The sequence below is a fragment of the Lemur catta genome, chromosome 20 (genome assembly GCF_020740605.2).
Source record: "Lemur catta isolate mLemCat1 chromosome 20, mLemCat1.pri, whole genome shotgun sequence".
Lineage (NCBI taxonomy): Eukaryota > Metazoa > Chordata > Mammalia > Primates > Lemuridae > Lemur > Lemur catta.
In genome coordinates, this window is record NC_059147.1 from 33,457,040 (window position 1) to 33,477,834 (window position 20,795).

Sequence of the window (20,795 nt, forward strand, 5' to 3'; positions counted from 1 at the left end):
CTTCCAGAGTGCTGGGATTACAGGCGCGAGCCACCGCGCCCGCCCCACAGTGTCAACTTAAAGCAGTTTTCTGATTTACAGAAGGGAACAGTCCAACACCACGATGCAGAGACCTCAGCTTGCTTACCGTGGTGAAGGTGGGGAGCACGGGGTTTCCACGATCTGAGTCTTTCTGGCGTCGAGCGTCTGGAAATGGGCTATGAGAGCTTCCAGGTCTTCCTAAGGGCAGACAAGCGGGCACACGTGAGCTGCCTCTAAACCTGTCAGCTTTTCTCTGCCAGCGTGATCTGACTGGGGTTCCACCAAATCTGTGTATCACAATTCCGCCTGTGTGTGAAATGCACAGAACTTGGCATATTAAATATGCCAAATTAAAAATATTTAGAGCTTGACCTCAATGGCCGTCGGCTTACAAACGTACACGTGTGCACCACCAAGTACTGTCTCATTCCAAAGCCCTCACACGCCCCACGAAGGGCCTTGTTTCGACACGCCCACCCTGACTTCGCTGCAAACACCTGACACCCCTCATAAACTCAGGTGTGGGCCGTCCTACCTTCCTCACTGTCTGCACAGCAGGGTCTGATGCTTCTCTTGCTCATTTATTGCCTATTTCCTCTACTTCTCCCCCACCAACATAGTAAGATATTAGCTCCACAAGAGCAAGATTCGTGTCGGGCTAGAAAAGTGCCTGCACAGAGGGGGCTTAGCAAACACCAGCTGCCGTCTATCTGCATAAAGAGGTCTCTGTTTCTACAACTGTACAAAAAGCCTTAGAAGTTAATAGGGATGGTGTGGTGGCTCATGCCTGTAACCCCAGCACTTTAGGAGGCCAAGGTGAGAGGATTCCTAGGGCCCAGGAGTTCAAGACCAGCCTGGACAGCATAGCAAGACTCATCGCTACAAAAATAAGCCATGTATTATGGCACACACCCCTGTAGTCCCAGCTACTTGGGAGGCTGAGGCAGGAGGATCACTTGAGGCCAGAAGTTGGAGGCTGCAGTGAGCTATGATAACACCACCATACTCCAGCCTGTGCTACAGAGCGAGACTCTGTTGCAAAAAGTAAAAAGAAGTTAAGGTGCTGAGTTGCTAGCACAGAGAGACAGCTCTGGGACCAAGTGTTCCTACCTCAGTCCAATGCCCGCCTCCAGCAACGCCTGGCCTGTATGCCATGTGGAAAGTTCTCTTCTATCCCTAATCTCTTCTCTGAACTCTCACCGCCCTCACCTTGCTCAAACCGAGACCTGGGATCAGCCCTCCTTCCCTTCCTCCCTTTCTCCTCCTTCTCCTCCGCCCCACACGCCACAGCCCTCATAGCACACTCTGCAGGCCCTGAAGACAGGTTAGCTGTCCTTCCTGCACCTCCAGACCTTTTTCCTTCCCTCAAGCCCACCTCTCCAGCCTCACCTTCCACCCCAACCCTCACCCCCCCATGCTGCACTGGGTCCTCTCCCTTCCTTTAATGAACACACCACGTTCATAACCTTACAATGTTAGAGCCTAAGGAAGGTTCTAGGGAAAGTCCAACCCCATTATCTGACAGATGAGGGAGTGGACAGACGAATGACTTAGGAAGAAAAGGGGCAAAGGAATGTGGTCAGGAGCTCCCGGCTGGGGATGTCCGGTCACGCCCCAGTTCCACACCACTTCGTGGCTACGTGACCCTGAGGTGTGTAACCTGCTGGTCCCTGACTTTGTGACTGCCAGTGCTACCTGACTGGTAGGCTGTGAGGATTAAAGCCCAGGCAGCGCAGTGCCCGGCACTCGGCACACTCTCAATAGATACTGGCCATTAAAACTGCCCCAGGGTAGGGAGCCCGTGAGCAGCAGTCAACAGAAAGCAGAACCCACTCAACCCCAAGCTGATCCACCTGCAGATCCTAGGATGGGATGAGAGGGAGGGAGGGGAAATACCACCGTGGTGGTCACCATCACCTGTTACAGTGTAACAGAGGGAACACCTGGAAAAGGGTAAAATGTTTTGCAAGTTGTCTCTTTAAAACATCCCCTACTCTTTTTGGGAATTAAAACCTGCATCCCTGCCCAAGGCCAGTAATTAGAGGGGCAGAGGAGTGTCCTGTCTTCTGTGTACCACAGAAGGCTCCAGGGAACTGTCCCAGCAGAGGTCACCAGATCCGAGATCCTCTTCCTGGGTGATGGGGTCAGAGATAGGGAGGGTCACAGAGCCATCAACTATAGTTAACCAGCAATAGCCACAAACCGAAAACTCCCTGTAAATGTTCTGCATTTCTGCTTACAGTTAGGACTGTAGTACTTTAAGACACGAATCTGCCATACTTCTCATTTGCCAGCAAATTAATAAACTCCCTTTCCTTCTCCTCAAACCACTTGTCCTCGTTCTTCTGATGTGGCCTGGGGACAAGTGCCCAACTTTCGGTAACAACGGAATACCCTGCAGTTCCAGCAGCTTCTTCACTCACTGAACAGCACTCGATGCGCACTCCTCTGGGATTCTGTGACGATTATTTGTTCTCTTTTGAAAAATGAGAAGAGTAAGGCTCAGAAAAGTTAAGGGCCTTACTCCCAGACAGCACATCTTGCCGAGGAGGGCCCGGCCACCCCCAAGGCCTCCTGTGCTAACGCTCAGCCTCTTCCCACCGCCCTGCTTCTTCTACCCGAGGGACAAGGCAGAGAAGAAACGAGCAGGACACCACAGGAACCAAAGCAAGCGCGTCCAAAGCAGCAGCTCCCTTGCTCTCCGAGGGCCGGGCGGGCACACGAGGAGGCCCGGGAGGAGGCGGGCCAGGTCCGGGCTCTGCCCGAGCAGGGCGCCGGGCCGCACCTGCGGCTTCAAGCTCTCCCGCGGGGCCGACGCTGCCCACGGCGCACGCGGGGACCCGCCGCCCCGGGGGGCGCAGGGACTCGGCCAGGCAGCACGGCGGGGCGTCGGCACGCGGACCCCCGTCTGTCCCGCCCGCGGGCCCCGCTCACCTCCTCCTTCCGCGAGCGCTTGGACACCTTCTTCTCCATCTTGGCGGCCGTCTTCTCCGCCCCGCGGCCCTTCTTCTCCTTCTTGCCCTTCTTGCCCATCGCGCCGGCCCGCGTGGAAACCCCAGAGAAGCCGGGAGCAGCGCGCGCCAGCCGCCCGGAAGCAGGTGCTCGCGGGGAGGCGGCGCGCAGAAAACGCGTCACTTCCGGCCTGGACCGGTGCCACTTCCGGCGGAAGTGCTGGCGGGACTGGTCTTGTTTTCATGCTGGGTCTTTTCTAGCCGTCTCGGGGGCGTCCGGCTCCGGCTCAGGTCCGCTTTTGCCGGCGGCGCCGCCCTCGGTAGAGTCGCCTGATGGTGGCTCGGCGCGCTCGCCGCGTTCCCTTCCCCCTTGGCGGCTGTCACATGCGTGCCGTCCCTGCCCCGCCCGTTTGCGGCGTGCCGGACGCTGTTAGGTGCTCGGGGTGTTGCGCCGCGCGGGAAGCCTCGGGGACCGCGCTCTGCGTGCCGTGCGGCTTTCCCCGAACGTCCTGGTGCGGAGAGCGCGCGTCTCTCAGTCGGCAGGCTCGGGCGGCGACGACGCCTCCGAGAGTGGTCAGTGTGTCAGGCCTGAGAAACCAAGACGGGTAAGATCCAGCTCCTGCTAGGAAACCGCGTTTCAGGTTTTGCCGCAAATAACGTCATAAATGGCCAGACCATTTGTAGAACACGGAGTGTTAGGATGTGAAAGAGCGGCGTGAAAATGCTGGTCACTACTAAAACGATGTCACCTTTGGGCTCGTAATCAAGGAAATAAGGGAAATGAAGAACAAGGAAAGAGCCGGGCGCGGTGGCTCACGCCTGTAATCCCAGCACTCTGGGAGGCCGAGGTGGGAGGATCGCTCGAGCCCAGGAGTTTGATACCAGCCTGTGGAGAGCTACTAAAAATAGAAAAATAAAAAAAAAAAGCCAGGCGTGGTGACACACACCTATAGTCCGAGCTACTGAGGAGGCGGAGGCAGGAGAATCACTTGAGCCCTGGAGTTTGAGAGTTACAGTGAGCTGGCATGACGCCACTGCACTTTACCCAGGGCAACAGAGCAAGACTCTGTCTCCAAAAAAAAAAAAAAAAAAAAAAAAGCACACACACACACACACAAAGGAAAGCAAAAATTCAGCAAAGGAAAAGCATACATCAGGAGATAATCTAGTTTCTTACTTTGTGTGCGAACTGCCAAAGGACTCAGCCTTCAAGAAGTCGACTTAGGTCCAACCAATTACTGGTCACTGAGCAGCCAAGGAGGAATGATTTTCCAACCAACTCCAAGCCTTGTCCATAAACCTAACTGTTTAAGGAGAAAAACGAAACTTGGGGAAACAAAGGGAAGAGAAGGTAGAACTGGATTAAGGCTACCTGGATCTCCACCTCCAACACTGCTTGGAGGACGACAGAACATGGGTGACAGCAGGAAAAAAGAGCCAGTTAGAAGCTGATCAGAAAGGAGCTGGAGAATTTCACAGAAACATGGCCTGAGCCTCCAGACACGATTGTCTTCTGTGATGTGCTACAAAAGGCTCAGCCTTCACTATAGCCCTGCAAAAACAACTGTGCTCCCTCCAGTGTGCTGTGACTTTAAGAATATGCCTAGTCCTTTCATGCTTTTCTAAGTAGACTGTGTAACCTTGAGGCAGGCAACACACTTGAAGCGAAATGGCCCTTCAGTCACACACAGCACCTCTGTCTGCAGTACATCACCGTGGCCCCCACTTAAGCGCTGTAAAAGGGGGAGGGCAATACCTGCTGGAGGTGTGGAAGGATCTGATAGATGCTGAGTTTAAGACTTTTATTAGCCGAAATAATCTTGAAGCTAAATGGGGAGGCTCTTGGATTATATGTGTCATGGTGATTTATGTTAGGCTGAAATCTCATTACTGAGAAAGAAAGGGAATAGAACATCTAAAATGAGATCAGATCCTAAAATAGTAAGAAGATTAAGTACAGGGTGCTATTTTAGTAAAATTCACATTTCTGAAACGTTAACGTATTATCTTAAATCTCATACGTCACTTTTAGAGTGTATCTTTTGGGTGATCAAGCGCCCTCTGCTGCCCTTAAACTGAAGTCCAGAAGAGAAAAAAAAATGTATTAATAATGGACTAACTTGAAGGAAGGTATGCAAATTTCTAATTACCCTCCCAAGCTATCAGTGTGATCTCTCAAGTGTGGTATCGATGACGTGGTTCTCTGCACATTTCCTTTCTGGAAAGTGAGACTAATCCGCCCACCTACTACACAGAGTTCTTGGGACAATGAAGTGAAATAATAAAGCTTAGAAAACTAGAAAGCAAAATACAAATTTTAGAGGTTCTACATGCTCTTAAGTAAGGCCATGACTCTGAACAGGCTGACAATTCATTTCATTTAGCAACATGAATTGCACAGCACAGTGTGTGTGACATTGTACCAGGCCACATGAGGCGTACCGAACAGTGTAGCCAGCCACCAGCTGCAAGAAGCTTTAATTCTAGTGCGACAAACATATAAAGATGTTCCTCAAATGCTGTGTGAAGTGAAATAAGGGATAAGAAAGGAAGGGAAGAAAGGAAGGAAAGAAGGTAACAAGGAAGGAAACGGTGAAAGAAAGAGGGAGAAAGAAGAAAGCAAAATCAAAACCATTGTTTCCTATATTCAATCCAGTTTTCTAGTTGTCTAAGGGGAAAGGACAAATCCAGTCCCGTTGCTCTATAGTGGTTAAGAGAAAAATTCTCTTCTCTTTGGGATGTTGTTTAATTTCCAAATATTTGGGGGTCTTTTTATTGCCTTTTTGTTATCTGTTTGTCATATGATTCTTTTTGTGGTCAGATGATATAGTCTGTGTGATTTCAGTCCGTTTAAACTGACTGTGACTTGGCTTATAGTCTGGCATGTGGTCCATACTGAGAATGTTCCATGTGCCCTGGGAGCGAATGTGCTTCTGCAGTTGTTGGGGTGGATGCAGTTCTGTGACTGTCAGTTAGGTCCAGTTGATCAGTAGTGTTGTCCAAACTTTATATATCCTTACTGAAATTTTTCTACTTGTTTGAATTAATTCCAAAGAGTGGAGTAATAAAATTTCCAACTATAATTAGGGATTTATCTATTTATTCTTTATATACAGTAAATTCCATATATTTAAACTGTTCACACATGGTCAGGCTGGTGCACATGGGCCCTAGGGGGCAGGAGTGAACCACAGTTGACCCCTGCTCTCTGGGAAGGGCCGCCCACTCCGGAGGAAGTTCAAGGGATATGGAGAAAGCAGCGTAGGATTTGTCAGCCCCTGAAGTTCCAGATTGGAAACCTGTGTGTCTCTGGGTACAAGGCTATCTTTTTAATGGAGATTTTCAAATTTCTTGGCATGGAGCAACACATGGAATTCTTCTAATTAATAAAGAAAGTGTTGAATTTGATATGTGTTGACACTATCAAGGTCAAATAAAAATATAGAGCTGAATCTCTAACAATGTTTTATGTGAGAACCACATAACTGCAATTTGGGGCATTTACACTGACGGGGGCGGTCTTCGGTACGTCAGAAGAACAAAGAGAAGGTTGGGGGTTTTATCAGAAAGAGACATGTCATGTGTGTTTTGGAAGAAAACTCACTGGCGCTAGCCAAGTCTTTAGGAGCTGGAAACTCTGGTTGGTAAGTGACGCACAGGGGGAACCAGCCGTAGTGTCACGGCAGGTCATTTCGCAGCTACTGACTGGCTAAAGCTGAGCTCAGGGTCACAGCAGGTCGTCTGGGCAGTGAACTGCGATGTGATCCCTGGGCAGGTGCTCTGTGCTCCAAGCGCCTTCCTTTTCCTCTGGTCTCCCGATGCTAATTTAGTTACTTAGGACAAGAGAACTCCAATTCATAGCACCAATTTTCACACTGTATGCGCACACCCACAAAACCATCACCACAATTAGGAAAACGAACATTCGTCAGCCCGGGGTTTCCTTGTGCCTCTCTGTCACATTTCCTTCCCCTCCTGCACCCGCCTCTGAGCAATCGCTGATACATATCCTGGAACTCTTGGTTAGTCTGCATCTTTTCAGTTTTACAAAATGGGATCTTACAGCACGTACTGTGTTTTTGAGGGAGGGACTCTGGTTTCGTCCACTGAACCCAATTCCTTTGTGGCCCATCCACAAATGGTGTCGTGCATGAATCAGTAGTTCCTCTGTCTTTCTTGCCGAGGATGAGGATGGATGATGCACCACAACTTGTTTGTTGACGCCCCTGTTGGTGCCGGTTTCAGCTGCTTCCAGTTTGGGGCTGTTACCAAAACAGCTGCCGTGAGTATTCGTGTACAAGTCTCTATGGACCTTTCAGGTAGACAGGAACGCAAGCGTAGGTCTGCCCAGCAGCAGAACAGCTGGCTCATGTGCTAAGTGCACGTTCAACTGTTAGAGAAACTGCCAAACTGCTGTCTAAAGTGGCTGTACTATTTTACATTCCTCGCTGCAGTATAGGCGAGTCCGGGTCCCAGCGGCTCCACATCCTCCCCAGTACCTGGTATGGTCAAGCATTTCCCTTTTAGACGTGCTAATAGGTTTATAGCAGTATCTCACTGTGGCTTAAATTTGCATTGCTTACGCCAGGTGCTGTGGCTAAGGCGTGTAATCCCAGCACTTGGGAAGGCTGGGGCGGGAGGATGTTTTGAGGGCAGGAGTTCGAGGTTACGGTGAACTATGTGCCACTGCACTCCAGCCCGGGTGAAACAGTGAGACCTCTTCTCTAAAGCAGCTGAACAAAACTTTTCAATTCCTGATGGCTAAAGATACTGAGCATTTCCTTTTCTGCTTATCTGCCATCTGAATATCTTCTTTGATAAAGCCTTAGTTCAAATATTTTGCCCATTTTTTTTATTGGATTGTTTGGGTTTTTTAAATTGAGTTTTGAGAGTTTTTTTGTTGTTGTTGTTTTGTTTTTGTTTTTTTTTTTTTTTTTTTTTGAGACAGAGTCTCACTCTGTTGCCTGGGCTAGAGTGCAGTGGTGTCAGCCTAGCTCACAGCAACCTCAAACTCCTGGGCTCCAGCGATCCTCCTGCCTCAGCCTCCCGAGTAGCTGGGACTACAGGTGCTCACCACCATGACCAGCTAATTTTTCTATTTTTAGTAGAGATGGGGTCTAACTCTTGCTCAGGCTTGTCTTGAATCCTGAGCCAAGCGATCCTCCCTCCTCTGCCTCCCAGAGTGCTGGGATTACGGGCCTGAGCCACTGCACCAGGCCTGTGTTGTGATTTTTATTCAGTTTGAAATGCTTCCTGATTTCCCTTTTGATTTCATCTCACACGGTTACTTAGAAGTGTGTTATTTAGCTTCCAGGTATCTGGCTATTTTCCAGAGATCTTTCTGAAAAGTGATTTTCTTCTCTAACCGCTTTTATGGTTTTATCTTACTCTGCAGTTTCGCTAAGAAAAATCTAGGTATTTATTTATTTTAATTTATCCTGCTTGTTAATTACTGGTGTTCGTGGATCTGGGACAGTGGCTCTGTGGTGTCTGGGAACGCCTCAGTCATTTTCTCTTCAAAAGAAAAAAAAATGTGACGCTCCTTTCTCTCTCGCCTGGGGCACCGATCAATCATGTGCTGTCCCTTCTCCCTTCCCGGCTCTCTCCACCCATCTTCTACGGGTCTCTCCACCCATCTTCTACGTTTCCCATCTTTTTGTCTCTGTGTGCCGCATTGTAGGTAATTCTTTCTGATTTATCTACTAGGTCATGGATTCTTTCCTCAGCCCCAGCAAATCTGTTTAACCCGTCCCGATGACTTCCAGTCATGGTGATCATATCTTCAGACCTTCTCTGTCTTTGTCAAGTCCGCTGGGTCACTGTGCTAGCGTCCCATTCCTCGAAGACACTTTCAAGCTTGTCTTTTACTTGCTTAAATGTGGTGAGTGTGCTCATCCGTGTGTGTTGCAATAGTGCTGCTCCTTATCCTTGGAGAATTGTTCTCGAACGTCCCACAAAAGACGAGAGCGTCTTCTCACCAGAGGGGAACGGCTTTGCCTGGTGTTGGAAAACCACAGGCACTCTCGGCGCACGACCTCCTCAGCCCAGACTCATGGCTCAAGGGATTTTGGACACCCCAGGTGATGTCCCTGGACCAGAAGTCCCAGGAAGGGCTGGGCGGTGGTTACACTGATTCAGGGAACCCCTCCCGCCCTCCACGGCACTGACGTGACCTCTGCTGCTTCCGGAGGCCCTGGGTGAGGGTGACTTCTGCCCCTCCCTTGCCCTTGGGGCGGAGCTCTGACTCTGACCCTAATCTGGAGGGATCTCTTTTAGATGCCACATTGGGCAGCTTGGATTTGACGACTTTCCCTTGCCCTTGGAAACCGCCAAAACTGAAGTTAAGTGTGGCAAGACTGGCCGCAGAGTCTCGGGGCCCAACGGCCTTTCCCTGTTTCTACTCTCCATTAAATTCCGACTTGGTAATTCTTTGCTCCTTGTCAGCTTTCCCATGCCTTTCTGGTGTTTCAGCGTTTATCCAGCAGTTTCTAGTCGAACGTGGGAGGAATGGTCCCAGTAACGCGGTCTCCCCTATGCCTGGAAACACAGCTCATTTCACCATTTGTTTCTCTGTTCCCCACTCGCCAAGGCTGATCTGAGCTTGATTCATTCTTACCTGGTGCCTCTCAGTGTGCAGTTCATATATGCTCATTTCTCAAGTTTGGAAAATGCAGACAAGTATGATGAAGGAAACCTCAAAGTGCCTTCTCATCTTCCCTCCCACACAGCCACCGTCAGCGCTGGGAGGGGTCCCCGAGGACGGAGCTCAAGCAGAGAGATCCTCGTTGTGGTGCCAGCCATGTGCTCAGGGCCCCTGCAGGGCCCCCTTCATTCTTGCCGTTTCCTGTCCCCCTTGTCACTGAGGACTGAACTCTGATCTTTCTCTTTGCCCCAAAAAATTCCTTTCTATGAGGGCCTGGTGAGTCACACCTACAAATGATAAAATCTCAGTAAACAGGTTTTTATGATGTGGTTTTACTTCCAGACCTGATTCCGATAGAGCAGCACATGAAGGATAGAAGACTCTTATCTTAACTGAAGCGTTCCTTTCCTCTGATTCCTGGCCTTTGGACAATGCCTAACTCTTTCAGCCGATTGTCAACTCAAGAATCCCTAAACCCACCTATGACCTGTTAAGCCCCTGCTTGGAGATGTCCCACCTTTTCAGGCCAAATCAATGTGCGCCTTTCACGTACTGATTTATGACTTTACCTGTAATCTCCTCCCGGAAATGCGTAAAACCAACCTGTGACCCAGCCACGGCGAGTCCACTTGATCAAGGCTTCTTGGGCGTAGCCCCGGGCCGCGGTCCTCAGATTTGGCTCAGAATAAACCTCCTTAAATTATTTTACGGAGTTAGTCTTCTTTTCCGTGGACATCACCAATCTCAGAGGCAGTACGTGAAGACCAAGGACATTCTATAGGACATCAGGTGGCAGGATGGGGCAGCAGGAAACACCAAAACTCAGAAAAGAGCACAGAGGATGGAACAAAAGCAGAAGTGACACTGGAGATGCTCACTGCAAACTAGGAAGCAACCTCCGAGGTCGGTCCTATTGACAGTCACCCAGTGATCACGTCGTGAGGAAGCCACGAAGCTCACGCCCGCCGTGTGCGTCTGCAGCCTCACGTCCACCTCCCGGGAGTGTGACCCCTGACCCCACCCAGACACAGCCGCGGTCTCAGCCTCCCCGCACGCAGGAATCAGAGGTGCCAGACCAGAGAAGATTCAGGAAACAAAAAGCGCAAGCCCGACACTAATGCTAAATTTGCTTTTAAAAAGGCAAAACTCCATGACCATTTTAAGATGCCGATGATTCGGAAAATAAGTAGATTTTTAAAATCCCTGTAATATCCCTGTTTTGAGCATCTGGCTTTTTAATCCTGCCTGTCCCAGGGACCTGCTGTTTTGCAGCCTAATAATCCCATAGTCACAACTTATGCTTAGAGTTTGTAGCTGCACCGCCTTAAATTCTAGTGCCCGGCCATGGAAATTCATCACACTGAACCCTCCATTCCGGTCCTTCAGGGCTCTGAGAACGGGACATCTGGAGGAGGCCAGATGTTAGCCCTTCAGGGAAGCGTAGTCCCGAAACCCCCGCTGTGGGCCCAGAGCTAACCACATCCTCCTGTTCTTGGCAGTGCCAGCGACTGATGCAATTAATATTGCAGAGGTGAGACGCAGCAGAGACGTCCCCGTGCCTGACTCTGAGGGTGGGTACGCGGCGAGACAAATGCCCCGTCTCCTGCCAGGAAACCATCTGAGAATTGCTTCAGTGTTGCCTGGCATTGCACAGACGTCCCAGAAAGAACATTTCTATTATCTGAGTTTCAAGTAAATCCAAGATGTTCCCATTAGCAACGTTTCCTCCTCTGGTACCGGGAATACTCCAGAAGTCAGTGCAGTGTGACAATGCACATGTGTCTCTCCCGGTAGATTTAATCTCCCGCCTTACTCCCCTTTGTGTCTCCAGGACAAAAATGTCGCCCTATTTGTTCAATGTTAATAAATTATGAATAAACAGTAAATGAATAACATCCACAAGTGACTCATAAAGGGATGCAGAGCATGTTTATTTGGCACAGTCAAAGCAGGGAGATACTTTAGTTGGTGGAATATTTTGGCCAATACAGTGTCCTATACACGGGTCATCGACTGCCAAAGGCTGAGGACCCGGTGCCCTGGGCATGAAAACTCAAGTGAGACGAAAGTGAAGATTTAGAGAGATCCAGCAGAGGCACCAGGACCAGTGCATGAATTCACACTTGATGGAAGGAGAGAAGCCAACGCCGGCTGCATTCTGAGAAAGACACAAGCTGCGTCTCCCCTACGAAGGAGTCAGGCTGCACGGGGCTGGCAGTCTCCCTGCAAGGCTGAAATTCTGATCTTCAACATCCCATTAAATATTGGTATCTCCTATTTGTCTATTTTTCTTTCTTTTTCTGTTTTGCTGTAGCCGAGAAGGAAGGCCTGGGGTGGGCAGGGCGATTCTGCAGCCGCAGGCCCTGGAAACGCCGTCAACACTGAGAGTAAAATCCCTCCCTGGTTATTCCAAGGGACAGGCGGAAAGTGACCCAGGGCGGAGCGAGCCGTCATGCGAGGCCTCCTGCTCCCTCTGTGCGGCCGGAGACTCTCCGTGGGGCTCCGGGCCGTCCCACCCCGATCGCGTGTGCCACGGTCCTCGGAGGTCGTGTCCATACTGAGAGGGTTGACTAATGAGTGTGTAAGTCACGTACGTACATTTCTCCACCTGATATGTCACTGGGGACATGCACACTAAATCAACAGTGAGACACCCCACACACCCATTACGGTGGCCAGAATCCAGAACAGGACAGCACCAAGTGCTAGCAAGGAGGTGGGACATCTTCTCATACAAGTCACGTGTTTAGTGTTACCCTCAACTCATCCAAAAAAAGAACACCTCTGTGAGGCCAGCGCCGTGCGGAAGTCAGGCTACGGCGGGTGGGTGGGCGGAAGCCAACGCCTGCCTTCCGGAAGGCACACTGGCCAGGACAGACGTGGCAGGACATCTCACACGGAGCACGTGAGGTCCTGGCCCGCTCACCGGCTGACGGCTTTGGCGTCGGTCCCTGACCTACGTGATCCTCACGGGGTGCCTCCGAGATCCCATGATGAGGACGACACGTTAGGAATCTCGTTAGGGACCTTCGGCCCACCAGCAGGGGCCATGATCACACCACGCCCCACACGTGACATTTCCCATGAGCCTATATTTAACAGCAAGGAAAGAACAGGCCAGAGGAGAGCAAAGCTGTAGGTCCAAGTCACCAAACTCGCCATGCTTTAAAATTACCAGGTCCTGCGGGGGAGGGGGAGGCCCCATTTTTACCCTCGACGGTCCCTGCCCAGCTCCCCTGGCAACCCCGTGAGGGGTCTGCCATACACGTTCCTTGGTGACATTTTTAAAAGCCGACAGTGGCATTTGTTTTCTCTTTCGGCATCAGGTTACTTGGGTCGGTGGTCCAGGTGCCGGCAGGCAGGGCACGCTGGCCCTTTTGGCCACTGCACAGAGACGGCCTGACCCTGGAGGGCCGAAGGGCGAGGGGTCGACCAGGGCCTCGGCCAGACGGAGCTTCCTGGAGGCCAGGCCCACGGGGTCCCAGGACAGTGAGACACAGACGTGTGACTCAGACCCCTTGCACCACCGACCCACACCCCAGAACCCTGCGGCCGGTGGTGTGGCCGGGAGCCCGGGTCACCCATGACGGAAGCCCGACAGACCTCGGTTTCCTTAGCACCCGTCGGCTGATGCAACACCGCCCAGAAGTTAGCCGGGCCCCCGAGCCCGCAATCTCCGGCGCGGCCACCAGAGGGCGGCCCTTCCCCGCAGACGCGGGCGCCGCGGCTGCAGACACAAGAAGCAAAAGTTGCATCATCCACCCGGCCAGGGGGGGACCTGCTTCCTGGCAGGGCCGAGCCCCGAGGCAGAGCACTGTGTCCACGCAGACGGGCACCTGGCTGACGTCCGTCCTCGTCACAGACGTCAGGCCGACCGGAAAAGGCCCTGGGCTGGCGCTCGAGACAGGCAGTCGGTCCCGGCAGCCCCTGTCCCCCTGCGGGCCTGGCCCAGAGGGAGCCAGGCTGCCTGAATTCCCTCCTTCCCCACGACAGCAGCGTGCAGGAAGCTGCGTCTTGTTCCGCAGGTCTTAAGGGGGCTTTGGTGCAGAGTCAGCCGTGGTTCCAAAGGGTGGGCGAGGGAAGGGCAGCACACAGCACTCGGGGTTTGCCCCCTCGGTGCACCCGTCCCTTCTCCCACCTGCAACGCGCCCGTGGGTGGGCTCCGTGCATCCCACTGGGTGTCCTGCCAGGCTGGCCTCAGCCAGAGGGAGGACAAAGGGACATTTGCAGGCTGTGAAGTCACCGGCACCTGGTATCTCTTAGGTGTCCGTGGAAACCGGTAAATTACTGTTTGCCCAACCGTTCAGAAAACAAACGAGTGCAGACTCTTCCCTTCCCCTGGCCCAGCCAGAGAAGCCATTGCTGGGGGCCACTGTTAGCTCGTTTATGATTTCATCTTCCCCATGACCATCGTCACCGCCAAAGCACAGGAAAGAGGAGCCCGCGACCTCTGTGTCCCCCACAAAGAGAACCACGCGCCCGCCCCGCCCGAGCTGCTCACCCAGCTTCCCTGTCCCCAGCTTCCCCCGCCACCGTCACCCTGTCCCCACTGGCTCAGCCTCCCAGGGCTTTCGCCTGTGGCTCATTTTTTTTTTTTTTTAAGATTTTTTTTTTTCCTTTGGAATAATTTTAGGTTTGTAGAAAAGATGCAGATAGCTTGAGACTTCTCTCTGTCACAGCACGGTGTATTGGCCGAAGAAACCAACATTGGTATCGAAGAAAATGAGCATGTTCTAGCCCAAAGTATGTTTCTCTGACGTATCTTGCTGTTCGGAGAGCAGGGAGAATCCCACCTGAGGCAGCCAGGCCTCCCGGGTCGGGCTCTGGGAGACACAAACTGACAGGAGTCTTTAAAGGTCAGAAGGAAACACTGACGGAGGGGCTGCCCCAGAGGTTCCTCTGCATAACGAGACCCCCACGTGGGCTAGGCCTCCTCCCCTCCCCCACCTGCCCGGCCGCTGTACCCTGATCTACACTGTACCTGCCCAGGCCGAGGTCTGAGCCCTCCTTCTCTCTGTAACCTCTAGATGCTATCTGAGCCTCCGCACCCCTGGGGTGGGGGTGGGGTGATCACTCTGTGGTCCTTCCCCACCCCCCAGGAAGGAAAAAAACTTTCAGGTGAGAGTGTCGGCTTGGAACTGAGACAGCAATCACAAGCGTTTATCTCCTGAAGCAATTGCCACAGGTAGCCATTCATTAACGTAATAATGCCCTGCAGCTCGACAATGGCTGGTCAATCGCTAATCAGAGGTTAGCTCAAGAGCCCTGCGGGATCCCGGGATCCCTGACAAAGAACTTCCTAGCGGCCACTCCCTGTCCTCCTTTTTGAGGTGGATCCAAGGAGGCCCAGGAGGGAGAATCGCTTGAGCTCAGGAGTTCGAGACCGTCTCTACTAAAAATAGAAAAATTAGTTGGGCGTGGTGGCTCACACCTGTAGTCCCAGCTCCTCGGGAGGCTGAGGCAGGAGGATCGCTTGAGCCCAGGAGTTTGAGGTTGCAGTGAGCGAGGCTGACACCACAGCACTCTAGCCAGGGCAACAGAGTGGGATTCTGCCTCAAATAAATAAATAAATAAATGAAAACCCACCATCACTGCCGCTAACCCGAGTGTGTACTCAGGGCCACGTGAGCCGGGCTCCTGGGTGGCAGTGCCCAGCCCGGCCCCATGGACTCTCTACTTCTGTGACTCTGGCCTCAGCCTCTCCCTTGCAGGTGGACGCCGTGTGTGCGTTGTCATTTGTGCACCTTTTCTCCAATTAATCTCCCTTCCATGAGTTGATTCCTCTGTGAACCCGCACAGGGCGAGGGGGACGTCTTCCCTTGGCCCCTGCGGTTCATTGCTATTAACTCCATGTGTCACTTGGGTGTCACTGGTTTTTCCACTAATATCCTTTCTCTGTCCCCACCCGGGATCCCGAGCAGGAAACGTGCCCTGAGTCGGCCTCTCGGTGGCGTCTTAGATGTCTCTGCAGCCCCGACGCCCTCCCCACTGACCCCAACCCTGGCCTCGCCCTCCCCTTTAGGGGACCCTCGGGCCCCCATCCTTCAGGTTGCTCTCAGGAATGCAAGTATCAGTCATTCACTCCTGAGTATAAAGCACAGGTTTCACCGCAGCAGTGCATGGTGCTGAGAGCCGGACCGTCCAGCACCTCGGTGGTTGGAGGGATCGAGCCTCCTTGGGAGTCCTGCTGCCCCGGCCCCTCCACGCTGGCTCCGCTGCGCTGCCGCAGCACCACACGGCAGACCACGGGGACTTCCGCCAGCCCCCACCCCCGCCCCGCTCCGCCCAGTGTCCCGGGGCTCAGCCCCTCTGGGTTCCCCACGGCCACACCCACGTCCCTCCACACCTCATCTACTCTGGAGGACGACACGAGAGCAGACCCCTCCCACCGCCCAACCTAGGGAGAGAATAAACCTGGTCCTAAAAGCACTGTGGAGCCACGGGCTCCGGTGACAATGACAAGTCCACGTGGGGCCGTGGCTCGTGACTAATGACCACTCTGGTGTGGGGTGTTGACGGCGGACAGCTGTGTGTGTGGGAGACAGGGGTACGGGACTCTGTGCTTTCCGCTCGGCTTTGCTGTGAACCTAAAACTGCTGGAAAAACAATAAAGTCTGTAAAAACAGACCAAAACAAAGCAAGTGCCTGTGGCTGCCGTGGTCCCCATTTGAGACCCCTGAGGACCAAGTGTCCACTTGCTCCTGACCGCGCCCCTTCACCCCTCTCACACCCCCCTTTGTGGGCAATTTGCATGTACAGAGCCGACCAGAGGACCCCTGGGCAGTCCCTGCATGCTCAGAGGACCTACGCGGCCACACACGGCTTCGAGAGCCCAGCCCGGCCCCCCCCCCGTGTTCTGTGCTCAGCCAGAACAACCCACAGACCGGGCGGCTTAAATGACAGCGGCTATTTCCGGGTGTTTGTGACAACAGAGTCCCAGCAGGTGCCTGCGAGCAGAGAGAGCTCATAGGGTTGATCTTTACCTGTCATTAGAAAATTATGGATTAGATATGTCAACGGAAAAAAAAGCCAAACTCTGTAAAATAATTTTAAAGAGATTTACACTGAGCCAAATTTGAGGACCACGACCGGAGCCACGCCCAAGAGGCCTTGAGCGAGTGGCCTCTCTGTGGCCAGGTTACAGTTGGGTTTTATACCTTCCAGGGAGACAGGGCTTACAGGGAAAGTCATCAATCAATCCGTGGGAGGCAGACCTTGGTTTGGCCCGAAAACGTGGGCCATCTCGAAGCAGGGAGCTTACAGGTTATAGCTGGGTCTGAAGATTCTTTGGCTTGTAATTGGTTGAAGACATGAAGCTTTGTCTAAAGGCTTGGAATGTTTCAACACCAGGAGCTGTTTATCAGAGATGAGCCACAGAGTATCTATTTGTTGTGTAAATTGAGGGCCTGCAGGTGTGTCTTGCATGGCCTTAGGCCAGTTAATGGGTTACAAAGGATGTCCCCAGGAAGGGAGGACCAGGCCTGTCTGACCTCCCTCCTCCTGGCAGGCAACTTAGTTTTAGCATATTCCTTTGGCCACAAGGGGGGTCCATTCAGTCAGCTGGTGGGGGCGGGGCGGGGGGTGAGCCTTAAAATTTTATTTTAGTTCACAGACATTTTCGTGTTATGTCATTGGCAAGGCCGTCCTCATGGTCCCTGAGGCCAAAGAAGACGGAGGACAACGGGCTGGAGGAAAAGGAAGCACAAATGAGGAGGACGGGGAGAGAGTCCAGAGAACCGTCGTCCTCCCTTTAAGCACAAACACTGAGTTTGAAAGCGGTTTTCAGCTTCCGGCTCTTGCTGTCTAACTACAGCGTCTCCGTCTCCGTGGATACTGGACCTTTCCGTTGAGCTTCCTCCTGTGGTTTGAGACACAAAGAACAGAGAACAGTTTTCTGCCCCTCTGATGACCGGCCTGGGGCAGGAATGCAGGTTTTGATTCCCAAAAAGAGCCGGGGGGGTTAAAGAGACAACTTGTGATACATTTCCCCTTTTCGGGCTCTTCCGTGACATCTGCAGGCGGCCTTTCCCGTGAGCATCCTGGCATCTCTGCGCCTCAGCTTCCTCTTGTGAGGACCCCACTCAGATTGGACCAGGGCCCCCCAGCGGCCTCATCCGAGCTCTGTCGCCTCTCTGAGGGCCGATCTTCAAATATAGTCACAGTTGAGGTCCTGGGCGTTAGGGCTCGTGAACTAAAATACAACTTAAGGCTCACTCCCTACTGGCTGCCTGAGTGGACCCCCTCGTGGCCAAAGAAATATCCCAAAACTAAGTCAAAGAATCTTTAAACCCACCTATAACCTGTAAGCCGCCCCCCGTCCCCAACTCCCCGCTTTGAGATGGCCCACCTTTTACCTTTTACGTAAATAAACAAGGAGTGGCTCGTAGTGACTGAGGGAAGACTCAGGGCTAGAAAGACTTCAATTCTCCTCAAACCAATCTATGGATTCAATGCTGGTTCCAACAAAATCCCAGAAGGTTTTGTCTTGTTTGTGTGTGCGCACACGCATGTGTTTTGTGTGTGTGCATGCATGTGTTGTGTGCACATACGTATTTTGTGTGCCCATGCACATTTTGTGTGTGCATGCATGTGTTGTGTGTGCACACGTGTTTTGTGTGCACGTTTTGTGTGGGTTGTATGTGCACGTGCATACGTGTTGTGTGTGCCCATGCACATGTTTTTGTGTGTGAATGCATGTGTTGTGTATCCACATGTGTTTTGTGTGTACATTTTGTGTGTTGTGTGTGCGTGTGCACATGTGTGTTTTGCGTGTGCACATGCATGTGTTTTGTGTGTGTGTGCACACGTGCAAGCTGATTCTGCAATTGAAATGGACACACAAGGGACATGCAATGGCCAAAGTGAATCGGAGGGAACGGACCGGTGGGGGACTCGGCTGTCCAGGTGCCAAGGTGGGGACCGTGCCTGCAAGGTAAGGTGCAGCTGAGACGTTGGACGCGGGATTTCATGGCAAACCAGTAGATGTTCCTTTCATCTGCAATGAGACAGTTCCGTGGTGCAGTCCTACATCCCACACGGCTCGAGAGGGAAGCAAGGAGGGAAGCGGGTGTGGCCCTGCACCTGCCCTGACCGTGTCCTGGTGGCGCCGGGGCTTTGGGAAACCTGCTTTGCGTGTTCCTGGCACCCTCGAGTCCCTCCCACACACGCCGGGACAAACGGCTGGGACCCCTCACACCGGGCCTGCCCCATCTGGGCTGCAGTCTTCTACTGGGTCCACCTCAGTTCCTCAAGAGGGTTTTGCAGGTCGCCAGGAGGCAAAGCTACACGAGCTCCGCTTTGTCATTTTCGTGAAGACATGACTGGTGAATCTTCGGAGCAAAGCGCTGTCAGAGGGTGACGTGCCCCACCCCAGGGAGGTATGTGCTCACGAGTGGCCCGCGGGACTGGCCTGGCGTCTTCCTTACTCAGACCCGAGACTCGTGCCGGGCCACGTGGGCGCTGCCCGAAACCTCCGCAGGCTCTTGAAAACTGAGGTGAGGAGCAAGAGACCAGCAGGTGAGCCCCGGAGTGGTGCGCGGGGAAGCAGCTTCTCAGACTTGTCCCGTCAGGTTGGGGAAGTTGTTAATCCGCAGGAATGAGATCCCAGCAATTCCGGGCCCCTCTGGCTGTTCCATTCCTTGGCAATTAACATGTAGGATCCTGAGGGCTTTAACAAGGGCGGGAGGGGGGCCGGACATGCCACGAGCGTGTGAGGCTGGTCTTGGCGCTGGAGCAGAGGGGCAACGCCCCACATGCCCCCTGACTTGTGGGGCCGCTGAGTCTCGGGATAGTCAAGAGTCTGTCCGGCCATGCAGATTCGGCTCAGCCTGTCTGCAGGGAGTCAGGGCGAGCAGGGCTCCCGGCCACGATCCCCCCAGCGACAGCTACCCCAGTGTCCTTGCAAGGCCTCTGCTGGCCCCCACTGGACACCTTGGGCCCTCGCCCCATACAAAGAAAACCGGTCCCTCCTCTTTGGCCACTTGCTTTTGGCCTCTTTGCTCCTTGAGGTCCCCACGGTTGCTGGCGGGATTGTCCCTGGGAGGATCAGATGAAATAAACTCGCGTAGGTTTCCCATCTTTATTAACCCAGAGACCTCGGCGTCACGGCCTTTCCATCTGCCCGGCGGGTGGACACATCTTTTCAGCCCTGGGCAAGACAATGCCATGCTCGAGCTCCCCAGAGAGGATGGTTTGTGTTGCTGTAATTAACAACCACACCAGGGCGTGGGCCGTGCCCTGCTGACGGGGCAGGACGGGCAAATGCCCGGTGCCTCGGGGCATCCCAGCCCCCTCTTCCGCCTCACCGCCTTCCCGCCCCCAGGGCTCCCCCTCCCGGAAAGGGGCATGCCAGGCCTCGCCGCCAAGACGCGGGCACCAGCCACCCTGCTGCAGTCGCAGAGCCCGGCCAAACAATGGCACGGAGCCCACAAATGTTATTCTCCGCTGCCGAGAGCCAAGGCCGCCTCGGATCCGGTGGTGGTGGGTTAAATAAGCAGGATTCCAGACCAGGGGTGGCCAGGCCCCCGCGAAGGGCCCGGCACAGCTCCGCGTGTGGGCGTGTGACTCTGCTCCGCTCTCAGAAAGAACTTCATCAGCCTGAGTGGGACAATGGGCATTCCACGGCTGGAGACGCCGGGGCGGCACAGCACACAGGCCCCTCTGTCCTCGGCCCGCCGGGAGCTCTTTGTGTGTCTGAATAGCTGGTCGGCGGGTGGACAGCAAACCCGCGCCAAGAAAGGGACAACGGGAGCCTTTAACTCGCGAGCCACCGGGGGGCTCTGCGCTGGCTCACGGGGGTCCTCGGGGCGCCCACGTGCCCAGGCCCAGAGGCCTCCTGGCTCTGGAAGGTCGAGTGAGGTCGTGCACGGGGGTGGGTCGAGAGACTGGCCTGTCCCTGTGTAATGATGGCACCTGCGTGAAGGGGACATACGGGCTCCCAGGTGTGGGGCCAGCTGGGGGCGGCCGTGGGTGCTGGGTGACCTGAACTGACAGGTCAGTGGGGTGCAGGGGCGGCCGGGGGAGGGGTGTGGACCCTATTCCCAGCCCGCGGGGCTTTGTGAGCAGGGCAGTGGGTCCCCTTTGAAAAACAGCTCTTGGAGGGAAGGACGGACACTCGGGCGGGATGACACTCCCCGATGGCCACACCCTGGGCCCCAGAAGGAACCTGTGACCGACCCGAC

At 53.5% G+C, this 20,795-nt stretch overlaps 1 protein-coding gene and 1 long non-coding RNA gene across 8 annotated transcripts in view; one reads left to right on the top strand and one right to left on the bottom strand.

Annotated features, from left to right (window-relative positions):
• KLHDC4 (kelch domain containing 4) overlaps positions 1-3,146 on the bottom strand; it is a 44,171-nt gene extending 41,025 nt beyond the window's left edge. For 5 of the 7 annotated variants that reach the window (XR_006730481.1, XR_006730480.1, XR_006730482.1 and 2 more), the window contains exons 1-2: positions 2,956-3,146; positions 128-219 (exon numbers count right to left, since the gene is read on the bottom strand). Coding sequence is in view for 1 of the 7 variants with exons in the window: in XM_045533784.1 (XP_045389740.1) it covers positions 128-219; positions 2,956-3,054 (191 nt within the window). In the remaining 6 variants the exon portion in view is untranslated. The remainder of the gene's footprint in view (positions 1-127; positions 220-2,955) is intronic. The other 2 variants (XM_045533786.1, XM_045533785.1) reach the window with 2 other exon arrangements.
• A 3,883-nt stretch (positions 3,147-7,029) lies between these two features.
• LOC123625369 lies at positions 7,030-11,892 on the top strand. Its single transcript, XR_006730483.1, has 2 exons — positions 7,030-7,254; positions 9,701-11,892. It is a non-coding gene; the product is annotated as an uncharacterized LOC123625369 (long non-coding RNA).
• The last annotated feature ends 8,903 nt before the right edge of the window (positions 11,893-20,795 follow it).